The sequence below is a fragment of the Cydia strobilella genome, chromosome 11 (genome assembly GCF_947568885.1).
Source record: "Cydia strobilella chromosome 11, ilCydStro3.1, whole genome shotgun sequence".
Classification (NCBI taxonomy): Eukaryota; Metazoa; Arthropoda; class Insecta; order Lepidoptera; family Tortricidae; genus Cydia; species Cydia strobilella.
Window position 1 is genome coordinate 18,441,510 of NC_086051.1, and position 26,619 is coordinate 18,468,128.

General features: G+C 36.2%; 3 protein-coding genes across 3 annotated transcripts in view; all 3 read right to left on the bottom strand.

The window, feature by feature from the left end:
- Nucleotides 1–26,619, bottom strand: part of LOC134745651 (uncharacterized) — a 424,512-nt gene that overhangs the window by 375,341 nt on the left and 22,552 nt on the right. The gene's annotated exons all lie outside the window — the stretch shown is intronic.
- LOC134745587 (uncharacterized) lies at nt 765–2,398 on the bottom strand. The gene is made up of 2 exons (XM_063679659.1): nt 1,543–2,398; nt 765–1,276 (listed from the first exon to the last, which is right to left on the bottom strand). Exons 1-2 carry the CDS (start codon nt 2,347–2,349, stop codon nt 860–862), a joined length of 1,224 nt encoding a protein of 407 aa, XP_063535729.1. The 5' UTR covers nt 2,350–2,398; the 3' UTR covers nt 765–859.
- On the bottom strand, nt 9,067–10,724 carry LOC134745589 (uncharacterized). Its single transcript, XM_063679662.1, has 2 exons — nt 9,889–10,724; nt 9,067–9,535 (listed from the first exon to the last, which is right to left on the bottom strand). Exons 1-2 carry the CDS (start codon nt 10,693–10,695, stop codon nt 9,119–9,121), a joined length of 1,224 nt encoding a protein of 407 aa, XP_063535732.1. The 5' UTR covers nt 10,696–10,724; the 3' UTR covers nt 9,067–9,118.

Genomic DNA, 26,619 nt, shown 5'->3' on the forward strand with positions numbered 1-26,619 from the left:
ATGGGGAAACTCGACAGATGCAAAACGAGGTTTAATTATTCAAAAACGCGCGCTACGCATTTTGGCCGGAGTGAATACCAGACCCTCGTGTAGAGATTTGTTCGTAGAATATCGCTTTTCCTTATGTCTTTTTGAAATCATAATGTACGTGAGAAACAATATATCTCAATTTAAACGGGTTCATGTTGAGGGTATTAACGTCCATTCCACGGGACGGCTAAGAACGGTTCCTCGCCGTATGGCCTTAGCCCAGAAAAACCCTCGTGTCATAGGACCAACCTATTATGAACGACTTCCGGCTGTTATAAGAAGTGAACTGTGTGACCAAAAATTCAAACGCCGATTAAGAGATTTTTTGTTGGATAAACCGTTGTATTCTGTTAGTGAATTTATGAATGATGTATGATGTATTTTGACGATCGACAACAGGAGATACTATCTTGACATTATTTTGAAATCTTATTATTCTGTAATTATTTAATTTTTAAATTATTATTTTATTGATTATATTCTTATATCCTTGTTTTGACGATCATAATATGAATTCTTGTAAAATGACATGCCTGCAATTTATAATGTAATCTGTGTTATGAAATAAATGAATCTAAATCTAAATCTATCATTAAAGCGATATAAAAACCTTACAAGTTATACTTTTTTCTAATTTTCCCTTAGCAGTTTCTCACAGGTTACAGGAAGAGTTCTGTGAAAGGGATAAGTTCCCCTTTGTACAAATTTTCACCTTTGTAAAAACATTCTAAAAATAAAACAAAATGAACAATAATCACTGTCTTAAAATAATAGAATGTCAAAAAGTTACAGTTAAGTTAATAACGAATGAATTTAAGAGTCGATTTCTTTACAAAATACCCCACTTTTGGAAATCATCTACAAGACCTCTGATCCTTTCATCCATTTTTGGATCTGGAGTAACAGAAAGTTTTCCCAAATCATCTTTAGCAATGGCAGGGACGTCATCGTCACTAGTGAACAGTACAGGAGTTACCAGAAGACCAAATGCTAGACCAAAATCTAGTCTTTTCTTGTACTCTGTTTCAAATTCACGCCGTGGGTACACTGACTCAACGTTCATGTTAAAATATTTAAGGAACTTTCTTAAACTTTCATAATACAGATATTTCAGATCATCAAGATGTTTTTTCCTGAACTCTTGGTCGGTGCAAGGGAAGATGAAATAGATGAAGTCCAGGACAGGACACCCGTAGTACAGCAACTGATAGTCCACTGGTATGACTTCAGTTATATTATCGCCATCCTGCAATATAATATTTATATTTATTTACCTGTAGTAAAAAAAAATTAAAACGACAATTTATACTGTGTTTACAAATTTATTAACCCTCCAAGTAATATACGTCATATTTGAGTAGATGGAATCACAACTTTATTGCAATCAATTAAATTTCAAATTGAATTAGCTTCATCGACCGATTCCCGGCATCTTGGGGACTTAAGGATACATTTTAATTGGTAATGCGTTACTATACCATACGATGATAAATAGAAATAAATAGCACTTACTTTATTCACAAGAATATTGTTAGCCCTGTAGTCTCCATGGCATAAGCAGCATCTACTCCCAGAATTTTCAAAGTAATTCTTTTTTAAGATTTCCATAACGCCTGGTGTGAAATTGTTTAATCTAACTTGCTTCTCCACATCCACGCATTTATCCGTATACGTGCTCATATTGTCAATGAACTTTTGGTAATCGTCGTTAAATTGAAATGCCAATTTCAAAGGCCTAATTTTCTTTTCGAAGTATTCAGGATGCTGTTTTTCCAACACCCAGGACAAGCCGTGGAACCTCGCCAGCTGCTGGACAGAAAGTTGTGCGAACTTAAGAGGAGCGACCTCCATTCGATGAACCGTCGTGAAGCCCTTTTTAGCAAGGTTCTCCAGAATTATAGCGTTCGGATTCGTGGCATCGTAACTTTTAACCATATTGTATCTTTCTTCAATTGGAATATTGGCTTTGTTTTGTATATCATCGTACAGTTTTGAGAGGTGTCCGTAAAAGAAATTCTCAATGCTGTAACATTCTGCAACATCAATAATAGTCACTTGTATATCATCCATTTTATTTTTAATAAAAATATTGGTTTCTTTATCACCGTCGGCAGTCGTTCCTTTAATGTCAACTTCGTACAGTTCTCCCAAGAAGTTACCACCGCTAGTCGAGATTGACCTGTTGAAAGTTTTGTGAGATATATATCCTTCTTTTTCTACTATTTTGTCAATGGATGCTTGCAATGGCGGTGGTAGAATATAGTCACCAGAGGATAGAACTTTGAATTGGGTGTCGCAGCATTTTTCCGGTGATTCCATTTTGTTAAACACTTTATTGTAGTTGAAGAGCTCGGTCACTAGTGATGAAGTTATTGAGTCGACGGAATAGGCCTTGCCTTATATGCTGACCACGATATAAAGGCATCTTCACAGGCGTTGCTTTGCAGAGCATAATCGATATTTGTGTTTAATTTCAACAACAAAATAATGATCTGTACTGTTATTTAAATATGAAGATTACGTGGTCCATTAATTTTTCGCATGATTCGAGTGTTAAACATTTTGGTTAGTTTTAAGAAAAAGTATAAATATTTTTGCTTCTTTAGGGTTCCGTACCCAAAGGGTAAAAACGGGACCCTATTACTAAGACTCCGCTGTCCGTCTGTCTGTCACCAGCCTGTATCTCATGAACCGTGATAGCTAGACAGTTTAAATTTTCACAGATGATGTATTTTTGTTGCCGCTATAACAACAAATACTAAAAAGTACGGAACCCTCGGTGCGCGAGTCCGACTCGCACTTGGCCGGTTTTTTATTTTATTGTTTCCTCATAGGAGCGAATAAACCGTGCAACGAAAATTATACACATATATGTTGGGACAGTGAAACTTAGTAATGTAATTCACAATTCCCCGAATCTAAAAAAGTGAGGGATAAGTTTTTTTTAACCGACATCGTAATTACGAAAGAGGTGGTCCTCGATTCGTCGGGATGTTTGTTATTTTTAGAAAATTATTTGAAAAAATCTTTTTTGTTTCCAAGGGCTATACAATACATCATTCTTGGTGCCATTATCACTATGTCAGGTCCTGATGATGGGATTCAAGAGAATTCGAGGTAGCTAATATTATAGGCTCTCCTACTGTGTTTATTCTAGTCTCCTATTTTTTCTCGGAAAGCGACATTTGGTGCCGTTGTCAATGTCTCTGTGCCAGCTTGACAACAATATAATAATGCGAGTGCAATAGAGATAGCAATAGGCGGGTCAATGTACGAAAAACTATATGGAACGCCTCTTTACTGTGGAAGACCGTTCAATGAATTATTAGTCGATGGAATTTTAATTACTATCACTGATTTAAGTTGATGTCAGATGTCATATGAACAAATCAAAGAGCTGGCAGATAGAGAATAAAATATTAATTATTATGATTTATAGATACAATAAACATCAATTTTTTTTTAAACAGTAAGTAGAAAATCCATGCATAAATCGTGATCGGCAGCGCTGGCTTCGTCAAGTGGACACAAAAACGATGACCACTTGACAAATGCCTCCGCAGCAAAAGGTATTTAGGAATTGCCACCATTGTCAGACAATATTCGAGTGACTAGTCCCAAAGTACCATGTGCTGCGGCAAGGAAAGCCACTACGCATAATTTTTTTTTTTTTCTTTTTTAATTGCTTGCTACCGATATCGATAACACTTCAGTCGATATATATATTTAATCAATCATTAGCACTGGTACGCTTTTGCCCTCGAAAATATGGTTTAGCCAATCGCTATGCATATACCTTTATGTAATTTTGTTAAACGAACCGTCACCGTGATCTTCTAGCGTCGTCCTAATGCCTGTTGTTTAATAAAACGTCATTACGCACAATACACACTACTTTTAGATAATAACTATAAGGACCATATTGCGTGTTATTTACTCATCTTATCTTGTTACTTGGAGTTTTTCTGCGTAGTTGTTGACAATTAATACATTGTACGAAATAATCTTTTAATTAAAGAGTAAGACGCGAGTATATAGCTAGGAATAATGTGTACTAAATACTACACTACTTAACGTGCGTGACATATTAATTGATAATTAAATTATTTAATGTGATATTTGCATTAAATTACTTTGTAAAATAGGAGGGTGGCCGAACAGGCTTTAGGTTACTTTTCGCTTATGTCGTGTCGGACATGGGTATATTTGATATCAGTACATTCAGTATGATACTGTTAGAAATATTAGAACAAATTAAATTATTTTCAGAAAATACTTATTTATTTCAGTTTATAATTCAGTATGATGTCCTGAATACAAATATATAAGATGACAAGCGCGAAAGTGGTGGGGGTAGTTTCTGTGACGTCATAAAGTCGGCAGTACAGTTTTTTTTTTTTTTTTTAAATGTACCATGTGGAGTACCAAATAAAAGGGCTTTATGAGTAGATCACAAATATATACTGTAACATTTTCACTACTTGGTCTAACAAATTATTAGAAAACGTTCACAAATTTCACAATCCACAGTTGACTTTGAACTGCTCTAAATTGAAAATTACTGTATGGATTATTCCAAAATACATACCAAGTGTGTGTGTTGTGTGTGTCCTCCATATAATGTTAAAAAATAATTAACCAGAAATATACAAAAAGAAAAATAAATACATCAAGTTGAATAACAGTATAATTTTCTGTTACATTTTGTTTTGTTTGTTGTATTTTGTTTGATTTAATCTACTTCTTTTCAATTTTTAATTAATTAATTTAATATTAAGTTTATTGACATTCGTTATATAGTGTATAATACTAACCATATATTTAAGCTTTATGTGTACTAACAACAATGATCTCAGTTGGTCTATGAATAAAAAATTAAATTAAATTAAACTGCAACTATTATTAAAACAAATAAAAAACCTGTTTACATATATTTTTGAAATGGTCTTTTCACTAGCTTTCATTTGGTACATATTGCTATAGTAAAAAAAAACCGGCCAAGTGCGAGTCGGACTCGCGTTCCAAGGGTTCCGTATATTACACAATTTAAACAATGTATTTTGTATGTGAAACGTGAGTGAAATGTCTTTAAAAAACCCGTAGGGGTTGGATCAAAAACTAAGTAATTAAGTCCGACTCACGCTTGAATGCGATTTCTAATAGGTTTTCCTGTAATCTATAGGTAAATATCTATTTTGTTTATTTTTTTTAAAATTTTAGACCCAGTAGTTTCGGAGATAAAGGGGGGAATGGAATAACTTCTAAATTATTTATCCTAAAATTATTAAAAAAATATATATTTGAGATTCTAACAATGAGCTCATCATTTGATATATAACACGATATAGTCTGAAAAACTTTATTTTTTAATTTTTTAATTTACCCCCAAAAGTCGCCCCCATGTTTAAAATTCATTTGTTTGCGTTACATGTCCGTCTTTGGGTCACAAAGGTACATATGTATACCAAATTTTAACTTAATTGGTCCAGTAGTTTCGGAGAAAATAGGCTGTGACAGACGGACAGACAGACAGACGCACGAGTGATCCTATATGGGTTCCGTTTTTTCCTTTTGAGGTACGGAACCATAAAACCTAAAAAGGAAAGGAAAGAATTACTACGGATCCTTAAATTCGTGTTTAAATTCCCGTCATGCAAAGGTGACGATGCAACTCGAGTCGAGGGATCCTTTTAGAGCTAAAAGGTGCTGACGATCGATTGCGACGACTCAACCAGCTCCGACGCTTGTATAACACGTCATCATTATTTAATTTTATTTTTTTGATTCGTGACTTTATGACTTCTAGAGAGCTCCGTGTTTAATTTATTGTGACGTCATATAGCCTATCACAAGCGGACGATTAAGACAATTCGATTTGTTAAATGAGTTTCCCAAACGCAGTTATTCCTTGCAGATAATTTTCTTTTCGCCGTTATTCATAGTCGCAAATTTTCCCACTTTTTTAATTTCCCTATCTTACTATTTCACGGTAGCGACTTTTATGATCGCATTTGTTCACAAACGCATTTTTTCACATTCGTTTTATTACTCTGTAGTATATTTTTTGCTTGAAATATTTCCCTAAACCAATTTTTTACATGCTTGAATTTGTTTACATACGCGTTTTTTTACATTCGTTTTATTACTCTGTAGTATATTTTTTGCTTGCAATATTTCCCTAAACCAATTTTTACATGCTTGAATTTGTTTACAAACGCGTTTTTTACATTCGTTTTATTACTCTGTAGTATATTTTTTGCTTGCAATATTTCTCTAAACCAATTTTTTACATGCTTGAATTGGTTTACAAACGCGTTTTTTCCATTCGTTTTATTACTCTGTAGTATATTTTTTGCTTGCAATATTTCCCTAAACCAATTTTTTACATGCTTGAATTTGTTTACAAACGCGTTTTTTTACATTCGTTTTATTACTCTGTAGTATATTTTTTGCTTGCAATATTTCCCTAAACCAATTTTTTACATGCTTGAATCTGTTTACAAACGCGTTTTTTTTCCATTCGTTTTATTACTCTGTAGTATATTTTTCGCTCGCAATATTCATATTCATATAATGGTAATCAATGTAATCATTATCTCGATCTTATGTTTGTTTAGCAAACCTCTTTAAATTGAATAGGCAATTGAAAGTTCTTTATCATAGACAAATAATACTTCACAATGAGTAGGTAAGACTTAGACATTGTCATTTGCATGTTTCGCATAGAGCGGTTACTATAATATATTTTGAAAAAAAAAGGGTGATTCTGGAGTGTCTACGAGTACGTCTGGTGGTGGTAAAAGTTTTCATTTCTTGGAAAGTAGTATACTACACCGTGAAAACAAAGACGGGACGTCAGTATGGATTTGCTCCATACTGACGATATGTAATATAATGTTAATAGGTTTTAAGTTTTAAATTATTTTGCATGCCTACTATTATAAGGTATTGATATTATCTGGACATAATACTTTTGACTCTACCATCTTATCTGTACATAATGTTAAGCAAATAAACGCATTTCATTTCATTTCATTTCATTTCATTTCCAATAAATATTGCACTGGATCAGTGAAAATGAATGTGAATTACACATCTATACTGAATGAAAAGAATACTATACTGAAAGAACGTCTGTATACCGGACTTTGAAATTATTGATGTAGAGCAGAGTATAATTAGCATGAAAAAAAAAGTGCAAGTTGATTACAGACCGGTACCTGCCATTTATAAAGATGAAATGGCCAAGTACAAGACTAATGAGTTGGCACAAGTTTATGCCGACAAAATCCCTTCATTTTTAAAATAAGGGATTCATTGTATAGAACTCGCAAGCAAGCTATGGGATCAAGCATCATTGAGAGTTGCCAGGACATACAAGTGCCGGAAGACTTGTCCGAGGACTTTTTGTGTTGCCATACCAAAGGAATTCTCATATTTATAAGTCCACAATGCAAAGATTATCTGAAAAATGTCCATACTTTTTTTGGCGATGGAACTTTTAAAATCGTTCCCCAACCTTACGCTCAACTCTATACCATTCATGGGGATATCGGAAGTGATGAAGACTACACAAAAGTAGTGCCATTTATATATGCTTTATTGGAAAACAAAACTCAAAGTACGTACGAATTATTTTTTAATTCAATAAAGATTAATACCAGAATTTCAGCCGCAACATATGAAAATGGACTTTGAAATCGGTGCGATTAATGCTTGCAGAACAATATTTGAATCGACTATAGTAAGTGGCTGTTACTTCCATTTTTCAAAAGCTCTATGGAGCAAAGCCGATGAATTAGAATTCTACCCCCATCCTGTACCTATATACTAATACGACAAGTAGCGGTGTTCCACCAATCAAGATCGGTTCAAACGTAGGCATACGAACTAAAGATATCCACTGGTAGACCGGCTGGTAGCAGAGCAACACACATTAGCAAAGTCGGCTAAGTCGGTCTATTGCTTCGGACCTGCAGTCTACCTACAATCGATTACCCGATTGCATTAGAAATGCAACTTCCACTCAAGGACTCAAATCTAAATTTAAAAAGTGGCTTCTTGAGACGATGTTTTACGATTATAGTGAGTTTTTTGACATTCCCCTAGTGCTTTTATAACTATACAGGCTAGAGTGTGACAATTGTATATTATATAAATTACAGAGATTATATATATGGGGCATTTTCTATGAAAAGGGACCTCATTGTTGATGGCGCTTACGCCGCACAGCGTCGCGCAGCATTGTATTCATATCAGAGCTTGCAGCATCGTTTATACTGGCGTAAGCGCCATCGACAATAAGGTCCCTTTTTATAGAAAATACCACATATCGATTATGTTCCCATTGATAATAAGAATATTAATAATTGATATATTGATAATTATAATGGAATATGAATTAATATAACAGGTATATGCACACCTACTAAACAAATTCTAATGTAAAATAAAAACCGGCCAAGTGATAGTCCGACTCGCGCACGAAGGGTTCCGTACCATTACGCAAAAAACTACAAAAATATCACGTTTGTTGTATGGGAGCCCCATTTAAATATTTATTTTATTCTGTTTTTAGTATTTGTTGTTATAGCGGCAACAGAAATACATCATCTGCGAAAATTTCAACTGTCTATCTATCACGGTTCATGAGATACAGCCCGGCGACGGACGGACAGACAGACAGACAGAGGAGTCTTAGTAATAGGGTCCCGTTTTTACCCTTTGGGTATGGAACCCTAAAAATGACATGTAACAATATTTAACAATTAAAAAAATACGAAGTTTCTTTTTCTAATTCTCCATCAGTTGCTTAAAGGTTACAGGAAGAGTTCTCTGAAAGGGATAAGTTCACTTTTGTACAAATTTTATGGCATGTGTTATTTCACCGGTTGTTTATTTGTACAATAAAGTGTCATAATACTATTAAATAGAAAGAAATAAAACATTTCAAATAAATTTAATAGTAAAACATTCTAAAAATAAAAGAAAATGTCACTCACTTATCACATAACACTGCCTTAAAACAACAGAATGTCAAACAAGATACAGTTAATTTAATAACGAATGAATTTACGAGTAAATTTCTTTACAAAATACCCCACTTTAGGAAATCATCTACAAGACCTCTGATCCTTTCATCCATTTTTGGATCTGGAGTAACAGAAATATCACCCAAATCATCTTTAGCAATGTCAGGGACGTCATCGTCACTAGTGAACAGTACAGGAGTTGCCAGAAGACCAAATGCTAGACCAAAATCTCGTCTTTTCTTGTATTCTGTTTCAAATTCACGCCGTGGGTACACTGACTCAACGTCCATGTTAAAATATTTAAGGAACTTTCTTAAACTTTTGTAATACAAATCTTTCAAATCATCAAGATGTTTTCTCCTGAACTCTTGGTCGGTGCAAGGGAAGATGAAAAAGATGAAGTCCAGGACAGGGCACCCGTAGTACAGCAACTGATAGTCCACTGGTATGACTTCAGTTATATTATCGCCATCCTGCAATATTATATTTATATTTATTTACCGCTAATAAGAAAAACTTAAAAAGACAATGGACACTGTCTAAATCGATTAACCCTTGGAATGTTGGAATGATAATTTTATTGCAATAACAGTTTTAAATGATTCACGTCAGTTTCACTAGAGTTAAATTAAAGGTAATCACGGTCTATATATATCCCGGTCAATATAAGTCTTATGATAATTTTATTGCAATCAATTAAATTTCAAATTGAATTGACTTCATCGACAGTTTCCCGGCATCTTGCCACACTTTAAGGATAAATGTTAATTGGTAATGCGGTAACACTATGATAAATAGATTACAGTTATATTTAGATAGCACTTACTTTTTTCACAAGAATATTGTCAGCCCTGTAGTCTCCATGGCATAAGCAGCATCTACTCCCAGCATTCTCAAAGTAATTCTTTTTAAAGATTTCCAAAACACCGGATTTGAAATTGTTTAATCTAACTCGCTTCTCCACATCCACGCATTTATCAGTATACGTGCTCATATTGTCAATGAACTTTTGGTAATTGTCATTAAATTGCACTGTCGTTTTCAAAGGCCTAATTTTCTTTTCGAAGTATTCAGGATGCTGTTTTTCCAAGACCCAGGACAAGCCGTGGAACCTCGCCAGCTGCTGGACAGAAAGTTGTGCGAACCTAAGAGGAGCGACCTCCATTCGATGAACCGTCGTGAAGCCCTTTTTAGCAAGGTTCTCCAGAATTATAGCGTTCGGATTCGTGGCATCATAACTTTTAACCATATTGTATCTTTCTTCAATTGGAATGTTGGCTTTGTTTTGTATATCATCGTACAGTTTTGAGAGATGTCCATAAAAGAAAGTCTCCATGCTGTAACATTCTGCAATATCAAAAATAGACAATTGTATATCTTCCATTTTATTTTTAATAAAAATATGGGTCTCTTTATCGCCATCCGCAGTTGATCCTTTAATGTCAACTTCGTACAGTTCTGCCAAGAAGTTACCACCGCTGGTCGAGACTGACCTGTTGAAAGTTTTGTGAGATATATATCCTTCTTTTTCTACTATTTTATCAATGGATGCTTGCAATGGCGGCGGTAGAATATAGTCACCAGAGGATAGAACTTTGAATTGGGTGTCGCAGCATTTTTCCGGTGATTCCATTTTGATAAACGCGTTATAGTAGTTGAAGAGCTCGGTCACTAGTGATGGAGTTATTGAGTCGACAATTGGCCTAGCCTTATATACTGGCCACGATATAAAGGCATCTTCACAGGCTTTGTTTTGCAGAGTATTATAATATATTTGTGTTTAATTCCAACAAAAAAATTAATTATCTGTATTGTTGTTTAAATATGAATATAAGTGGTCCATTAATTTTTCGCATGATTTGATCCGGCCTTCACCACTGGAGGGCTTCGTCACTTTTTCTTTAATATATACATCTATTACAGTTTTTTTTTTCTCTAATTGTTTCCTTATTATGATAGGAACGAATAAACCGTAGGTAGGTAAGAAAATTATACAGCCATTTTAAGATAGTGAAAATAGTAATCTTCTTCTTTTTCTGGCTTTTACCCATTTTTATTTGGGGTCGGCTCTCCTAATCAATTTTCTCCAATTATATCGATTCCGCGTCGTCGTTGGGTCTATATTCTTATTCTCTAGGTCTTTCTTAACTACGGACATCCATGTGAGACGGGGTCGTCCACTCTTTTTCGGTTCTTTCATAAACTCCACCTTTCTAGTCATGTGGTCCTCCGGCCTTCATGACCGTACCATCGGAGTCCTATTTCCGTTAGCTTTTCCTGTATGGGTCTTATTTTGAACGAGCCTCTTATGAGTCTCTGTATCGGGACAGTGAAAATAGTTATGTAATATTGGCAATACACAATTCAACAAATCTGAAAAAGTAAGGGGCAACTTTATTAACGTACATCAAAATTACGAAAGAGGAAGTTCTCAATTCGTCGGGATGTTTGTTATTTCATTGTTGGAACAAGTATGTTCCCAGATTTTTTGAAGATGCCTTGAAAAAACCTTTTTTGTTTCAAAGAGCCATCATACTTTGGTGCCATTATCACATGTCAGGTTCTGATTATGGGATTCAAGAGAATTCCAGGTGGCTAATTATAGGCTCTCCTTTAGTGTTTATTCTGGTCTCCTATTTTTTCTCGAAAAGCGCCATTTGGTGAAGCGGAACTACTAACGAAGACCATTTAATGACGCTATGTTTTTTGACGTACGAGTATGTTGTATATTTTATTCTTAAATTCTTACTCTGAAGTTACTTCGTACGAGTATATACTTTATTTTATTCTTAAATTCTTACTCTGAAGTTACTTCGTACGAGTATGTACTTTATTTTATTCTTAAATTCTTACTCTGAAGTTACTTCGTACGAGTATGTACTTTATTTTATTCTTAAATTCTTACTCTGAAGTTACTTAGCATACCCCGAACTAATAAAACATTATTTATTATGATTAATATTGCTTGCTATCGATATCGATAACACTTCAGTCGATATTTAAACGATCATTAGCACACTTACACTTTTGCCCCCGAAAATCTGGGCTATGGTATTTAGCCAATCGCTATGCATAGACCTTTATGTAATTTCGCTAAACAAACCGTCGCTGTGATGTAAGGTAGCGTCATCCTAATGCTTGTTGTTCAATAAAATTTCTTTACGCATAATACCCACTACTTTAATATAATAACTATAAGGACCATATTGCGTGTTATTTACTCATCATATCTTATTACTTGGAGTTTTTCTACGTAGTTGTTGACAATTACATTGTACAAACGTATAAATTATATTTTAATTAAACAATATAAGACGCGAGTAAATACCCCAAATCATTTGAAACCACCTTAAATAAATACTTATTAGATAAAAGTTATTACTCTGCAGGAGTTTTTCGATGATGCTTCCCGAAAAAAGTAGAATGTTAGTTTTTTTTGCAATGTAATTAATAAGATTAGTTTTAAGTATAAGTATGTATACATATAAATTGCTGTGCCCTTCATCATCATCATCATCATCACTTAAGAGCTTTGCTCTTGTCGGTGGAGTAATTGCCAGTCCTTTCTTTCCTGAGCCAGTCTTTTGATTTGCTCGTACGATGCATTCTCTTTTACTTGGCTCAGGTATGTGATTCTAGGCTTTCCACTGCCTCTCGTCTTTTCAATTTTTCCTTCCAGGATGTTAAGGAAAAAGTTGTCGTTTCGTATTAGTTGCTGTGCCCTTACATGGTCTGTATTCTTGTAACTTGTAATACTGTGAGCAATAAATATGTTTGAGTTTGATAGCTAGGAGTAACGTGTAATGATTTTTGATATAAGCTCTCTAAACCCCCTTATTATAAGAGCTCATTATTTTGAGTTGAACAAATTAGAAATCCCAATTTCGTCCGACTCGCGTTTCCAGGTTTTTGTACAATCACACAATATTCAATATTTTTTTTTGTAGGTATACCTACGTGAAACGTCTTGAAAAACCCGAATGGAACGGATCCAATACCAGATGTAACGGAAAGTGTTATGACGCGGTTGCTTATATATACCTCTGCGACTATAATAGCATAATTTTTTTATCAATGTTTAGGAAAGAAGCCATTACTTAGATTTGAATGTATACCGCTGATAGAGATGGCGCTTGTTTTGTGCTAGAAACGACGCTTTCGGAGCTTAAATAGCCTTAAAGCGCGGTATTTACTTATTGATCTCATCAGCCCATGGACGTAATTAGAAAAAAAAGTGATTTGATAGATTTAATACAAAAATACGTAAAAATAAAATTTATCAAGGTGTAAAATTAAAATATGTGATAACGGTTAATTTTTTCCTTTTGAGGTAAGTACAGCACCCTATAATTGTTAGTAATTTTCCGTTGATTTACGCACCCAGGACCTTCTTTTTTCTTTTCGCAGGGGTAAATGCCTTTACGCATCTCACCCCCGGGCCAGGGAAGCCCATAAGGGGGGGGTGGTATGTGGGACTCATTCCTCCTGCTCACTCTGTTAGTCAGAGGGAGGGGAGGAGAATACCTACTAACATCCCCTGCGGCGATTCTCCGCACGCCGTTTATGGGGGCGCCATGGGGTCGCAAACGTTCTACCACGACGTCCCCCGGCTGCCTTGGTTCACCCAGAGGCTTCCGCGCCAAAGGAGGGAAGAATTGAAATGCGACCCAGGACCTCCCGCACCGTAAGCTTCCAGCTGAGTCACGGAGAAATTTGCTTTTTTAGGGGTCCCTTTGTTTGACATAATTATTGAGTCATAATGTAATGATTGTCATATTATCATTAGTCATAATTCTGAAACCGTTAACTTTTAAGGATTTTCCTCAGGTTATCCTATAGATAGGTTAAGTTAGGTTTGTTTTATGGCAATCCTGAAAAGTTACGCGTTTCTAAGAAAAACCAAATTATGACTAATGATAATATGACAATCATTACATTATGACTTTCAATAATTATGTCAAACAATTGAGACTCGCTTTTTTATCATGGATAACTTTGATGTTCAAATATTTAAATATTCTATATAAACAAGAAATTGTGATGACGATAACAGGAGAAAGAGACTTAAAAACTGTCATATTAATTATTTGTGTAGGCTTATTTATTTTACATGATTATATTTATTTTACTTCCCTTTATTTATTCTTCTTCTTAGGTTAGGATTTTTACAATATGCATATAAAATTAAAAAATAACAATAAAAATAATAACGTTCGTTTCAGCGAACGGTCTCATAGCGAAGGGTCTCGACCAACACCTTGAGAGACTCTCGCTAGGTGGATGGATCAAGGGTCAGATGCAGAAGGCGGTGATCTTGGACACGGCGCGGATAGTCCGCCGGTTCCTCTCTCTGCGGCCCTGACCACCGGCATTACCCCACTGCCGCGGCACCCTAGGTTAGGTTTTTTTATAATGTGTTTATATAGGTATAGTTTTTGTAATGTTTTGTAAGTGTTTTTGTATTTTACTTTTAGCCTAAGATGAAAGATAAAGAGAATAATAATAAAATTATAATGGTAATTATAGCGCTACATACGTACATACATGTAGATAAATAGGTATATACAGGGCTGATTTCTGAGTCGTGATCCCGAATCACTTTTTCTGACTGTAAATGATCCACATTATCATATCGTAGTATTTGATCAAAAGATAATTACAATCTATAAATTGTATATACAGATGTCAATCACAATGAAAAAATTAACGATGATTAAACTCTCGAGGACTCGAACCCACATCCTTGGATTGCTGTTTACCAATTGCGCCAGCTGACCATGCGTCAATCAACGCGAATTTAGTTATTGCAACTGTGACGACGTAACGCATTGCGCTGTGCGTTGGTAACGCATTGGACCAGCAATCCAAGGATGTGGGTTCGAGTCCCACGTTGACCAGAGTTGATCATCGTTGATTTTTTCATTGTGATAGACATTTGTATATACAATTTATAGATTGTAATAATGTGATACGTCCCACAATAAAAAAGGAAAATATAGATAATTAGTTAATTTTTTTCTTATTTTTCAAGTAAAATTAATCTTATAGGTACTAAGTAATCATGACTATGACTTTTGACATAGGTACGCTGTATGGAAAGCGACAAGACGTCACATTGAGTAGGGTGATCAAATTGGATGTAAAAATGTTTTTTTCTACTGCTAAAAATAATCATCATTATCACTACATAGTATAAAACAAAGTCGCTTTCCGCTGTCTGTCCGTCTGTCCCTATGTATGCTTAGATCTTTAAAACTACGCAACGAATTTTGATGGAGCTCACCGTTTTTGGTCTTCAACCAAAAAACGCCACTTTTGACACTGACAGATCGCTATCGCACCGCATTAACTTCTTAAAAGCATTGTTCGAATCAGCCCGTATCTATAGTACTTGTATGTACTGATGGTATGTTGCCTTTAGAAATGAAATAATAACAAAGGGAGTGCCTAATGTTGGCGAAACGATCGATCACACCACACCAAGGGCGCGCCAAGTTTAGTCGATACAGTTTTCAGTTAGGTAGTAAGAGTTGCAAGGGCAGGTCAGGTCGAAGTTAAGTCTGGTGTTTAGGTATAATAATAATACCTAATTAGGTATATACCTAAACACCAGTTTTTCCGTGACCACAGCTGGTGCAACTCAGCTTAAACGTCGGAATTTAACCCGACCTAAATAAGACCCGTTCGTATGAAAACGAAAAAATTAAAATGAAAAATATATTTATTTTGCACACAGAAATGGGAATTTACAGATGGAGGAGGTACACATGAGGTCGAAGTAATAATTAAATAATATACCATTCATTCATTTATTTATTTTTATAACAATATGATATTGTGTTAGAAAAATCTTACACTAATACATGCACATACATAATAGCGGGACATGTCAATAAATAAAATTCCAAAAATACACTTAAACCAACAAAAAAAGTACAGATGATATAGTGCAGATAATATAAAGTGTAAAGTTACAAAAGATAATTTTTAAAAATCGGTTTAGTTTGCAAATATCTCGTCAATAACTGTATTGACGAGATATTTGCAAACCTATTCCTATTCACGTTTATAATAAAATTGGTAGGTTACAATATATATAAAGTTACTATGCCTAGTTGGATATCATTTGAATAAGCTTGAGCATAAAATTAAGGTGCCATAGGCTTAGAGAGCGGAGTTTTTAAAAAATCGTACCACTTTATTAAATTACAATATGGTTGCCAAAAAAATTTGAAATCTTTGGGATTTTCTCTGGTGTACCATTGATTCAAATCCAAATTTTTTGACTTTCGCTTGATATAATAAAATCACGAACGTCGGTCTAAAAAGCAATTTAAAAATTTGTAATAATTTATACACAAAAGCTAAAAACATGAAAATTGCTATTAAAAATGCGCAATTTTTTATTTTTGAGATGAATCACATCGATTTTTTTTGTTAAAACTTACAACAAATTATAATCCAAAACCATGATATTCGCGGTCCCGAGCACATCCATCTCGCTCACGCATACGCTCAGTGAGAATGAGAGAAGAACACGAACCTACTGGGCTTTAAGAAAATTAATTAAATTATCTTAAAACCAGCGTCGTAGCTTCTTTAAATTCCATAGTAACATATCCAAACTCCACCTCAACACGACGCCAGCGAAATTGAATCTTTCTAATTAAAACCGAGATCTTTCCAAATTAATTAATTAGAAAGTTGATTCCTTGATTAATGTATAGCGTGTATTATTTCGTTTCGGAAAATTTATTTACTTCCGGGAGAAATACATTTTCCGTAATTTAACGACAAGGGCGTTAAGTCCCCGGCAAACTCGGTTCTCCATACAAACGTAGTTACGCTCTCATTTCAAGACTAGCTAGATTGCTCTAAAACTTTGTACTTACAATAAGATTTATTGCTTATGTCCATGGGCGACGATGACTGCTTCCCATCAGGCGGCTCGTCTGCTCATTTGCTATCAAAAAAAAAAAAAATAGGACAGTTGTGTTTTTGGGTGACTTCGTATTATTAGATTGCCCAATTAGAAATGAAATAATTAACAATAAAGAACAAAAAAATCATATATCTAGTCTTGTAATTCGTTTATGTAGCTTCAGATACCATACTTATACAAATACAGCGAATTTAAATTTTTCATACAAAACTTGTTTTTGCTTTATTTTCTTTGGTTTCTTTTATATTTACCGCTTCTCCATATAATGGTAGTTTATTCCCTATTTTTCTCCCTGGATATGAAAATTATGGAAAATATGTTTAAACAACTTATTCCATATAGCCACTTCGTTTGTCATTTTTCGGTTTCTTTAATATTATTATAGTGGGACATAATAAATAAATAAAAATAAAAATAATTTATTTTCAGACAGTTACACTCCATAGTTGTAAGTATTAACTTACAGGCTATGTTATGTTACAGAACAGTAGTACACTAAATTACACACATGAAATTACATACTAATAAATTACAAATTATTGTGGCCGATCTATCGAACTGCATGTTTGTGAACATGCATTCACATAAAATAGTACAAATTAAACTAAATGGAACTAAAAAAATTCCATACAACATTGTTGCCATATGTTTAAGCATTTTACGTCAAAAATGTGACAGTTACGTAGAAAGTAGCGCTCTCAATAATTTTCAATTTTTTTTTGTCGGACTATGTATACAGCTATGGGCGGAAAGGAAATACCATACAAATTTTTAAAAGCTCCTAACCATAGATTTGTATAATGTTATTACCTAACTCTTAATAATAAATAATTATTATTCAATTATAAAAAAAACGAAGGCGCATTTCTGTGGTTAATAAATTGCGTGAATAAAGTTAAAATTACGAGAGGAAAATGGGGACTACGTTTGTCTGGATTAACGGTCACGTCACGTAGTACCCTTTTGTCTTAATTAGAGAACAGTGTTTACTAAATTGTGGCGATAAATAGTCACGGATGTACTCAAGTCGCTAGTTAGGGACCACAGGTATAGAATGACTTAAGCTTAGAGATAATTTTATCGAAGTGTGCAAAATGGAAATCATCACGTTTATGAACATTTCATGAGAGCGAAAGAGGCAGACTACGTGAAAAAAATATGAGACACACTTAAGCCTTATAGCAGCCGCCAGCGGCCACCAAAACTTTACCAAAATGTACGTAAGGTTAGCGGTCTGGAAAATACGAAAAGCTATATACAGGAGATACGGTCCAACCCTTCAAGAAAAGAGTGTACTCCCATTTTAAAGGCCGGCAATATACTTGCAACCCCTCTGGTGTTGCAGGTCTCCATGGGTGAGGGTAATCGCTTACCATCGGGCGATTCGTCTGCTCGTTTGCCTCCTATATACTATTTATTAACCTATTAAATAACGTCGATTTGAACCGAAGAGGTCACAATAAATCCAATGGCCAAAATAAATTAAGTGGGGTCCCTTTGTTTGACATAATTATTGAAAGTCATAATGTAATTAAATTTAATTAAATTATCATTTATTTCAGGCCTAATACACCCAATTAATAGGGATAATATGATTGTCATATTATCATTAGTCATAATTCTGAAACCGTTAACGTTTCAGGATTTTCCTCAGGTTATCCTATAGAAGGGTAAGGTTAGGTTTGTTTTATGGCAATCCTGAAAAGTTACGCGTTTCTGAGAAAAAACAAATTATGACTAATGATAATATGACAATCATTACATTATGACTTCAATAATTATGTCAAACAATAGAGACCCAAATTAAGTACGCAAAAACGGCGAACACTTTTAGGAAAAGATAAGTTGTCTAAAGAAAATCCAATAATATTGAAACGGAATAGAATGAATGAAGATCGAACAAAATAAAGTATCTCGGTATCGTGATAGACGAGAAACTAAACTTCAGGCTGCATGTGGAGGCGGTGGCGGGTAGGGTCCGAAAGCTGATGCACACTATGAAGATGCTAAGAGAATCGGCTGATTTACCCCTATTAAAAACTATTTATACCGCTCTTGGACAATCGATAATCAGATACTGCATCCTTGCATGGGGAGGTACAAACTCGACTAACCTTCTGAAATTAGAAAGAGCGCAAAGAGCGGTGTTGAAGGTAGCCTTGAAGAAATCAATTAGGTATCCTACGAAGGTCTTGTACAATGACGCTCAAGTACTCAGTGTTCGGAAGCTCTATCTTCTGAGGGTGGCTATGTCGGTACACAAAATGGTTCTCAATTCATCAATTCATCATGCTCTAATGTTTCTGGAAATAAACTATTTGTATTTGTATTGAATAAAGTTAAAACGGCGAAGGTTCTTTTGTGCTGTTGTTATTCTTTTACCCGACTGCCGAGGTGCGTTATGTATTTTTTGCCACGCTTTACGCCTAAATGAATACACTGCGCAATCACGTCGCGTCAAGACGATCGGGTAGGTTGGCAAGTGAATAAACAGAACTTCTGAAATTTGCACCAGGGGTACAGGATTACATTAAATGTAATATTCAACCGAAATAAGATAAATACTTTTCAACCGAAACAACGAATGTAAATTACCGAGTATCCAAATTAATTACGCTTTGAATTCGTTTACGCTCACAAATGATTGGATATTCCAAAACCATCGCCTCGGTTTAAAAGTTCAGCGTTTTTATTTAATTTCAATGGGTTTCCGTGCTTTTCTACCACGAAACCAACGATCCGGAAGATAAATATCGTATACATATGTGTAAAAATCGTGAAAGTAACTACTGTCCCGCGAATTCCGTGCACGGCTGAGGAATGTTGGGAATGTTCGGCGTCATGACAGATTTTGTACGTACGGGCGCGGCGCACACCCCTCCCCCTACTTCCTCGACCTCTGAATGCACGGAATTGGCGCGCGGACAGTAAAGTATGTATTTTGTTCATGAGTGTAGCCGATAGCAAGGGAAAAATCAGTCGCTGGCAGTGAATATGTTATGGCCACGCTCCTCTCCACTATCGGCAATGAATCGATGATAGACGATGACTGGGGACAATAGTGTAGAGAGCACATTCGGCAGTCCCCGCCATCTATCATCGCTTGTAACCCGTAAGTTATCGGTTTTTTGAGCACGCATCAAAGGGAATCAAGGTGGTTACGTTGTACAGGCGATCATGTGGATGCTTGCACGATGATCTTACCGATGATACTATAACGATCATCGCCGATAGTGTAGAGGAGGCATGATGAGAAGTGGCGGATCACATATGTAGAACCGATGCCCGCTAATGGCCGCTATGGCTATGGCAGACAGTTTTTTTAAAGGTTCAATTTAATTACCTACATTAAACATTAAAACATACTAAGCGTATCTTGCCAACAAAGCGTTTACATTTACTACCGTTCCGAGTAACAAAGTAAACTATTTAATTCCTACTTTTATGTTACTTTCTGAATTACTATGATCAGCCGTTTTTACTAATCTAAAAACCATAGCAATACAGAACCCTGAAAAGGACAAAAGTTCCATTCGAATCCCCGTGATCGGGGGTCAATTCTAAGTTTAATTGAAACAGCAAGCGTACCCAAATTTCGTAAATTCGTTTCGAAACGGCCGGAACAAAAGTAAAAATGGCTGCCAACGTTCCCAGCGTTGTTTATGAGAAGTTGAGAACTGTCCAGTAATTTGATGAATGTTCGCTTCTTGCTCAGTGGAGCGAATTTAACAAAAAAATAGTTCCCTAGCCTAACAAATATTAAAATTCATTGATTTCTGTAGTTTTTTTTTTAAGTTTTCGTCAGTCATGATTTATTATGTTATTCTAGTTTTAGGGTTCCGTACCGAACAGGTAAAAAAGTTACTTTGGCACTTTCGGGATATATTCACACGTGTTTCACATCAAACAAACGACAATTGCGCAAGTAAAGACCTAGGCCCTTCTACGTATATAGGTATGATACGGCCGGTTCACTCTGATGATATATGTGTCGTGGACATGGGGGGGGGCGTGTGGTGGCCTATAGCGGTGGCAGTAGTGGGCGCAGTACATCGATGTATGCCTACACAGCTAAATAGTATGCTACCACTGCTACCAGTGTATGAAATAAACTAACGGACTCATCAACCTAGTGCCTACTATACTTTCGTACTAAATAATAAAAATAACTAGTCACGCTTGCAATGAAAGACAATTTAATTTGAAATAACAAAATCACTTGTAACGTTCAAATCTTTATTCAAGTAGGTAGGCATATTACAATGCGATTATGAACGTCAAACAAAGCTATTCCGGTTCCAACCGTACACCTCTTGACCCGAGAAGATTTAACCCTATATGGGACCGGCAACAAACTCGGCGGGACATATCTTTTCAAAACAACACTTATTTTCTAATTTTTACAATAGTAAACCTCTAATGACTCATAAGAAATCAGATTAACACTCGGGATAAAACACTTAGCTAAATGATTAAATAATGTTGGAATCTATAAGCTTTCAAAATAATCCTTCAGGTATAAGCCTTCAGGAACGTAGTGAGTTTAGGCACGAGGTTGGTTAACGTCCGATATCTAGCACGGTCCGATCGAGAATCTTCCAATCAATGCCGCGGAGCGGCGGAGCCTAAATAGCTCCCACCAGTGAATGTAGGCCAACTTACTTGACCAGTTACCAACAAAACTGCCAACTCGTACCTAACTTCACGCAAGCTAAACAATTTGACGTTCCGAAGCCTGTACCTAATCTTATTTCAACAAGAATGCCAATAGATGGCGTTACTCTCTACATAACTCGATAAATTACATTATCAACTAAGTAATACATAGCAAAACTTTGCTAATCGATTGTATACAGGCGTCTAAAACTGAAATGTAACGCTGCAATGTGTCCTTCTGGAGTCACGCTCCGACACGGCCATCCTGCGGTACACACGTCCTCGTGTGTGGGTGTATGCATTTGATTCTGAAACAAAACACACAGCAGAGTATTTCAATCGCTCGGTCATTCCTGACCCACAATTTCGGTCTCATTTGTCATCAAACAAAATCAAGCTATGACTCTACATATGACTCTACATATGACTCTACATACGACTACATATGACTCTACGGATGATGCGCCAGTCCATCGGCTTGCTACAATCTAACAACTCATCAGAAGTTAACCATCTCAGCCGCGTAAGTGCTACTCCTCGCAAAGAGTATACTGCACATAAAAAGCAGACCACGTGCACCTCTTACATGCTCCGGAACTTCTGATGCATTATTAGACAATGCCCAGTCCATCGAGCGTGCCAAACAGTTCATCGAAAACAAAACAATAGTGAGTACCCAGTCCATCGGGCTACCTTCAGTCCATCGAAAGCAAAACAGTAAGTGAGTACCCAGTCCATCGGGCTGCCTTCAGTCCATCGAAAGGAAAACAACAGTAGTGAGTACCCAGTCCATCGGGCTGCCTTCAGTCCATCGAAAGCAAAACAACAGTAGTGCCCAGTCCATCGGGCTGCCTTCAGTCCATCGAAAGCAAAACAACAGTAGTGCCCAGTCCATCGGGCTGCCTTCAGTCCATCGAAAGCAAAACAGTAGTGAGTGCCCAGTCCATCGGGCTGCCTTCAGTCCATCGAAAGCAAAATAGAGTAGTGCCCAGTCCATCGGGCTGCTTTCAGTCCATCGAAAGCAAAACAACAGTAGTGCCCAGTCCATCGGGCTGCCTTCAGTCCATCGAAAGCAAAATAGTAAGTGCCCAGTCCATCGGGCGTACTCTCAGTCCTTCGAAAGTACAAGCTTTCAGTCCGTAGAAAGCAAAATAACATGTTAACAGTTAATCCCAAAAAAAAGGAAATAATAAAAACAAGAGTTACAATAATGTTACTCAGAATCACTAGTACTATCAGCGTCATTAATATCCAACTCATGGCAACCTGTACCTGTTGCTCAGGCATTTTTCTATTTCGATAATGCGGGTATTTTAAATTCAAATCGGTGTCAGTATATTTTTGATCCAATTACAGACTGAAACTGAACATTACTGATCAAAATCACATAAGATCGCTTTTACTTTAGCTTTAACATCAGGTGAACATGAGTTCTGAACAGAAGTATACCTCTCAAAATAAACCCAACGAAATGGGAACTGCTCACCAGCTTAATACAGTAGGTATGATGCACACGTCCAACTCAAAGGTCCAAGCACGAAGGCAGATGCTCTCCGCCTTGCAGTTGCCGTTAATGCGGCAGATGGCGAGATGCACGATGTGGTTTTTCATAGCTGGCTGTTAAGCTGCTTCAGGCGTTGAAACACACGCGTGATGGCGTCTGTAAGTTGTCTCTGCTCAGGCTGCACTACACTGTAACATTAATTTTCAAACGCGTAGTTCATGTTTTCATAATCTACACGATTTGTGTCTATCACGGCACTACGGGCAATAATTAGTTCCAATTTATTAACTACAAAACGTTACAGAACTAGAATGTCATAATTTTATGCATTGGCGAATCGGCAGGATTATTTTCTATCGACACAATTTTATTTTCATGAAAATTCAAATTCGAGGGTAGATTCACAATTGAGCGACGAAATAATAACGTGTCGTGATAGTTGATGCTTGATTGTAATTAAACGTAATGATATTACAACAAAATAACACGTGATCGCTCTAATTTTAACGGATTACAAATCAACAACAAAGAAACGTGGTGATATCAGAGATAGGGTCACGTTACGACGGCTCTGGTCGACTGCCTTAATCATAATTCACAATTATTCAAACCAAATGACAATGAACTTCACTCACCTTTCAATGTAGGTCAGACACGTGAGCTTACCATTACCACGTGTCCAGATTAGGCATGTATGTCCCCGAATACAACCCGGACATACACCACGGTCCCACGTGGCTGTGCAAGCAATACATGATGCTCTTAAAAATCCCACTTCTGATGTCGTGGACATGGGGGGGGGCGTGTGGTGGCCTATAGCGGTGGCGGTAGTGGGCGCAGTACATCGATGTATGCCTACACAGCTAAATAGTATGCTACCACTGCTACCAGTGTATGAAATAAACTAACGGACTCATCAACCTAGTGCCTACTATACTTTCGTACTAAATAATAAAAATAACTAGTCACGCTTGCAATGAAAGACAATTTAATTTGAAATAACAAAATCACTTGTAACGTTCAAATCTTTATTCAAGTAGGTAGGCATATTACAATGCGATTATGAACGTCAAACAAAGCTATTCCGGTTCCAACCGTACACCTCTTGACCCGAGAAGATTTAACCCTATATGGGACCGGCAACAAACTCGGCGGGACATATCTTTTCAAAACAACACTTATTTTCTAATTTTTACAATAGTAAACCTCTAATGACTCATAAGAAATCAGATTAACACTCGGGATAAAACACTTAGCTAAATGATTAAATAATGTTGGAATCTATAAGCTTTCAAAATAATCCTTCAGGTATAAGCCTTCAGGAACGTAGTGAGTTTAGGCACGAGGTTGGTTAACGTCCGATATCTAGCACGGTCCGATCGAGAATCTTCCAATCAATGCCGCGGAGCGGCGGAGCCTAAATAGCTCCCACCAGTGAATGTAGGCCAACTTACTTGACCAGTTACCAACAAAACTGCCAACTCGTACCTAACTTCACGCAAGCTAAACAATTTGACGTTCCGAAGCCTGTACCTAATCTTATTTCAACAAGAATGCCAATAGATGGCGTTACTCTCTACATAACTCGATAAATTACATTATCAACTAAGTAATACATAGCAAAACTTTGCTAATCGATTGTATACAGGCGTCTAAAACTGAAATGTAACGCTGCAATGTGTCCTTCTGGAGTCACGCTCCGACATATGCGAAAGAGTTTTTAAGAGCGAGTTTGGCCTGGCCAGCCACATAAGAGCTCATGAGAGGTAAAAGCCTTGATTGCTGAGGTCATCGAAATCGATCTATACATCAAACACGTTGTTTATTCCATTATTCCATAATTTGCTCTCGGAAAACACCATTTGACGAAGTGGAGTTCTAGATTTAAAAATTTAAAAATGCTAAATTGGCTAAATTTAAAAATGAGTTAAAAAAAACGTTATTGGAAAAGATACCCTAATATTAAAACTGTAAACTATATTTGAATATACCTTAATTAGTTGTTAAAATAGTCTAAAAAGTGTAGTGACAATTAAACAAAAAGATAAAATAATATATCTTTTTTTTTAATAGTCATCATAAACTATCGCCATGCATGTTCGCTTTTCGGATAGTATCTAAGTTTAAGTTTAGTTTAAGTTTAGTTTTTTAAGTGCATAAATGCTTAAAATGTAAAAATGAGCGCTATCTCGCCAACAAACTGCAATCGCAGTTTGGCGAGGAATATAATTGTAAGAAAATTGTTGTGATGTACATTGAGATAAATAAATAAAAAAAAAAAAAAAAAAAGAAAGAACTATTTTGTGAAGTTGGTTAATTATTGTTAAAGGTTGTTCCTTGCAAACGAATAAACTCGGTTCACTCATACTTTTAAGCAAGAAATGTTTCAAATGCCTACCGAGTTCGACAACCTTAAATACAATTTTACCAGAAGAAAAATTACATATTTTCCGACCAGGGAAGAAAAGTTGTTCTTTTGTTATTCTGACATTTTCGATGATACAATTATATTTTTCGAAGTCTTTACCCTCACTCGCCCGCGGCCAGAGCAATATTCTGATTTTAAGAATCGTTATGGTTTTGATATTGATATGATGCGATCGTTCGTGCTTATTGGTGCGCGAATAGGATTGCTATACGTTAGTATTTCCCCTGACAGGAATTTAGATCCTACAAGTTTGTCAGGATCGTGGGGGACTTGCGAGTGCCAGGATTATTCAAAGCCTCAACTAACCACTGGAAGGTAGCTCTACAGCATATGGTGGCGAGTTATGGGGCTAGTGGCCCACGAAAAGATATAGAATAAAGGATTTAGGCAATGGACGATTTTATACTTTATTAGCGACCCACCCCGGCTTCCCACGGGCAAACCTTAACAAATTATACAGCTAAACCTTTCTCAAGAATCACTCTATTGATAGGTGAAAACCGCATGAAAAAACGTTCAGTAGTTTTTGAGTTTATCGCGAACATAAAAACAGACAGACGCGGCGGGGGACTTTGTTTTATAACATGTATAGATTGTGGTAATGGTAACGGTAAATCGTGGACAATTATCCGGACTTTTGTCAGGATATTACATTTCTTCATATGGCAGCAGCTGTGCGCGAGTAAATCACTGCGAGTCGTGTCATAAGACATATAAGATATTTCGCTCGCACTTAAATATTAGAGGGCGTGAAATGCATTGTGTGTCGTGTACTTAGGCAATCTTCGTGGCATTTTGTATGCGCGTAACTATGCGTCGTGTCAAGTTCGTATCATAAAATATCATCTCCTTCCTTCTTTAGCCTATTTGAGTGACCCACTGCTGGGTACAGGCATCTCCCCTGGTTCTCCATAGCTCTTGATTTGTTGCGTCTTCGCGCCTCAGTGCGCCTTCTCGCCATCTCCTCCTGAGCCTACCTCGCCCACGCTTATCTACCGGGCTACCGGCATCCACTTATACACTGGAT

Coding starts and splice junctions, on each gene's coding strand:
- LOC134745587 (XM_063679659.1), bottom strand. CDS start 2,349: ATGGAATCACCGGAAAAATGCTGCGACACCCAATTCAAAGTTCTATCC. Junction 1,277..1,542: donor ACAATATTCTTGTGAATAAA/GTAAGTGCTATT, acceptor ATTATATTGCAG/GATGGCGATAATATAACTGA.
- LOC134745589 (XM_063679662.1), bottom strand. CDS start 10,695: ATGGAATCACCGGAAAAATGCTGCGACACCCAATTCAAAGTTCTATCC. Junction 9,536..9,888: donor ACAATATTCTTGTGAAAAAA/GTAAGTGCTATC, acceptor ATAATATTGCAG/GATGGCGATAATATAACTGA.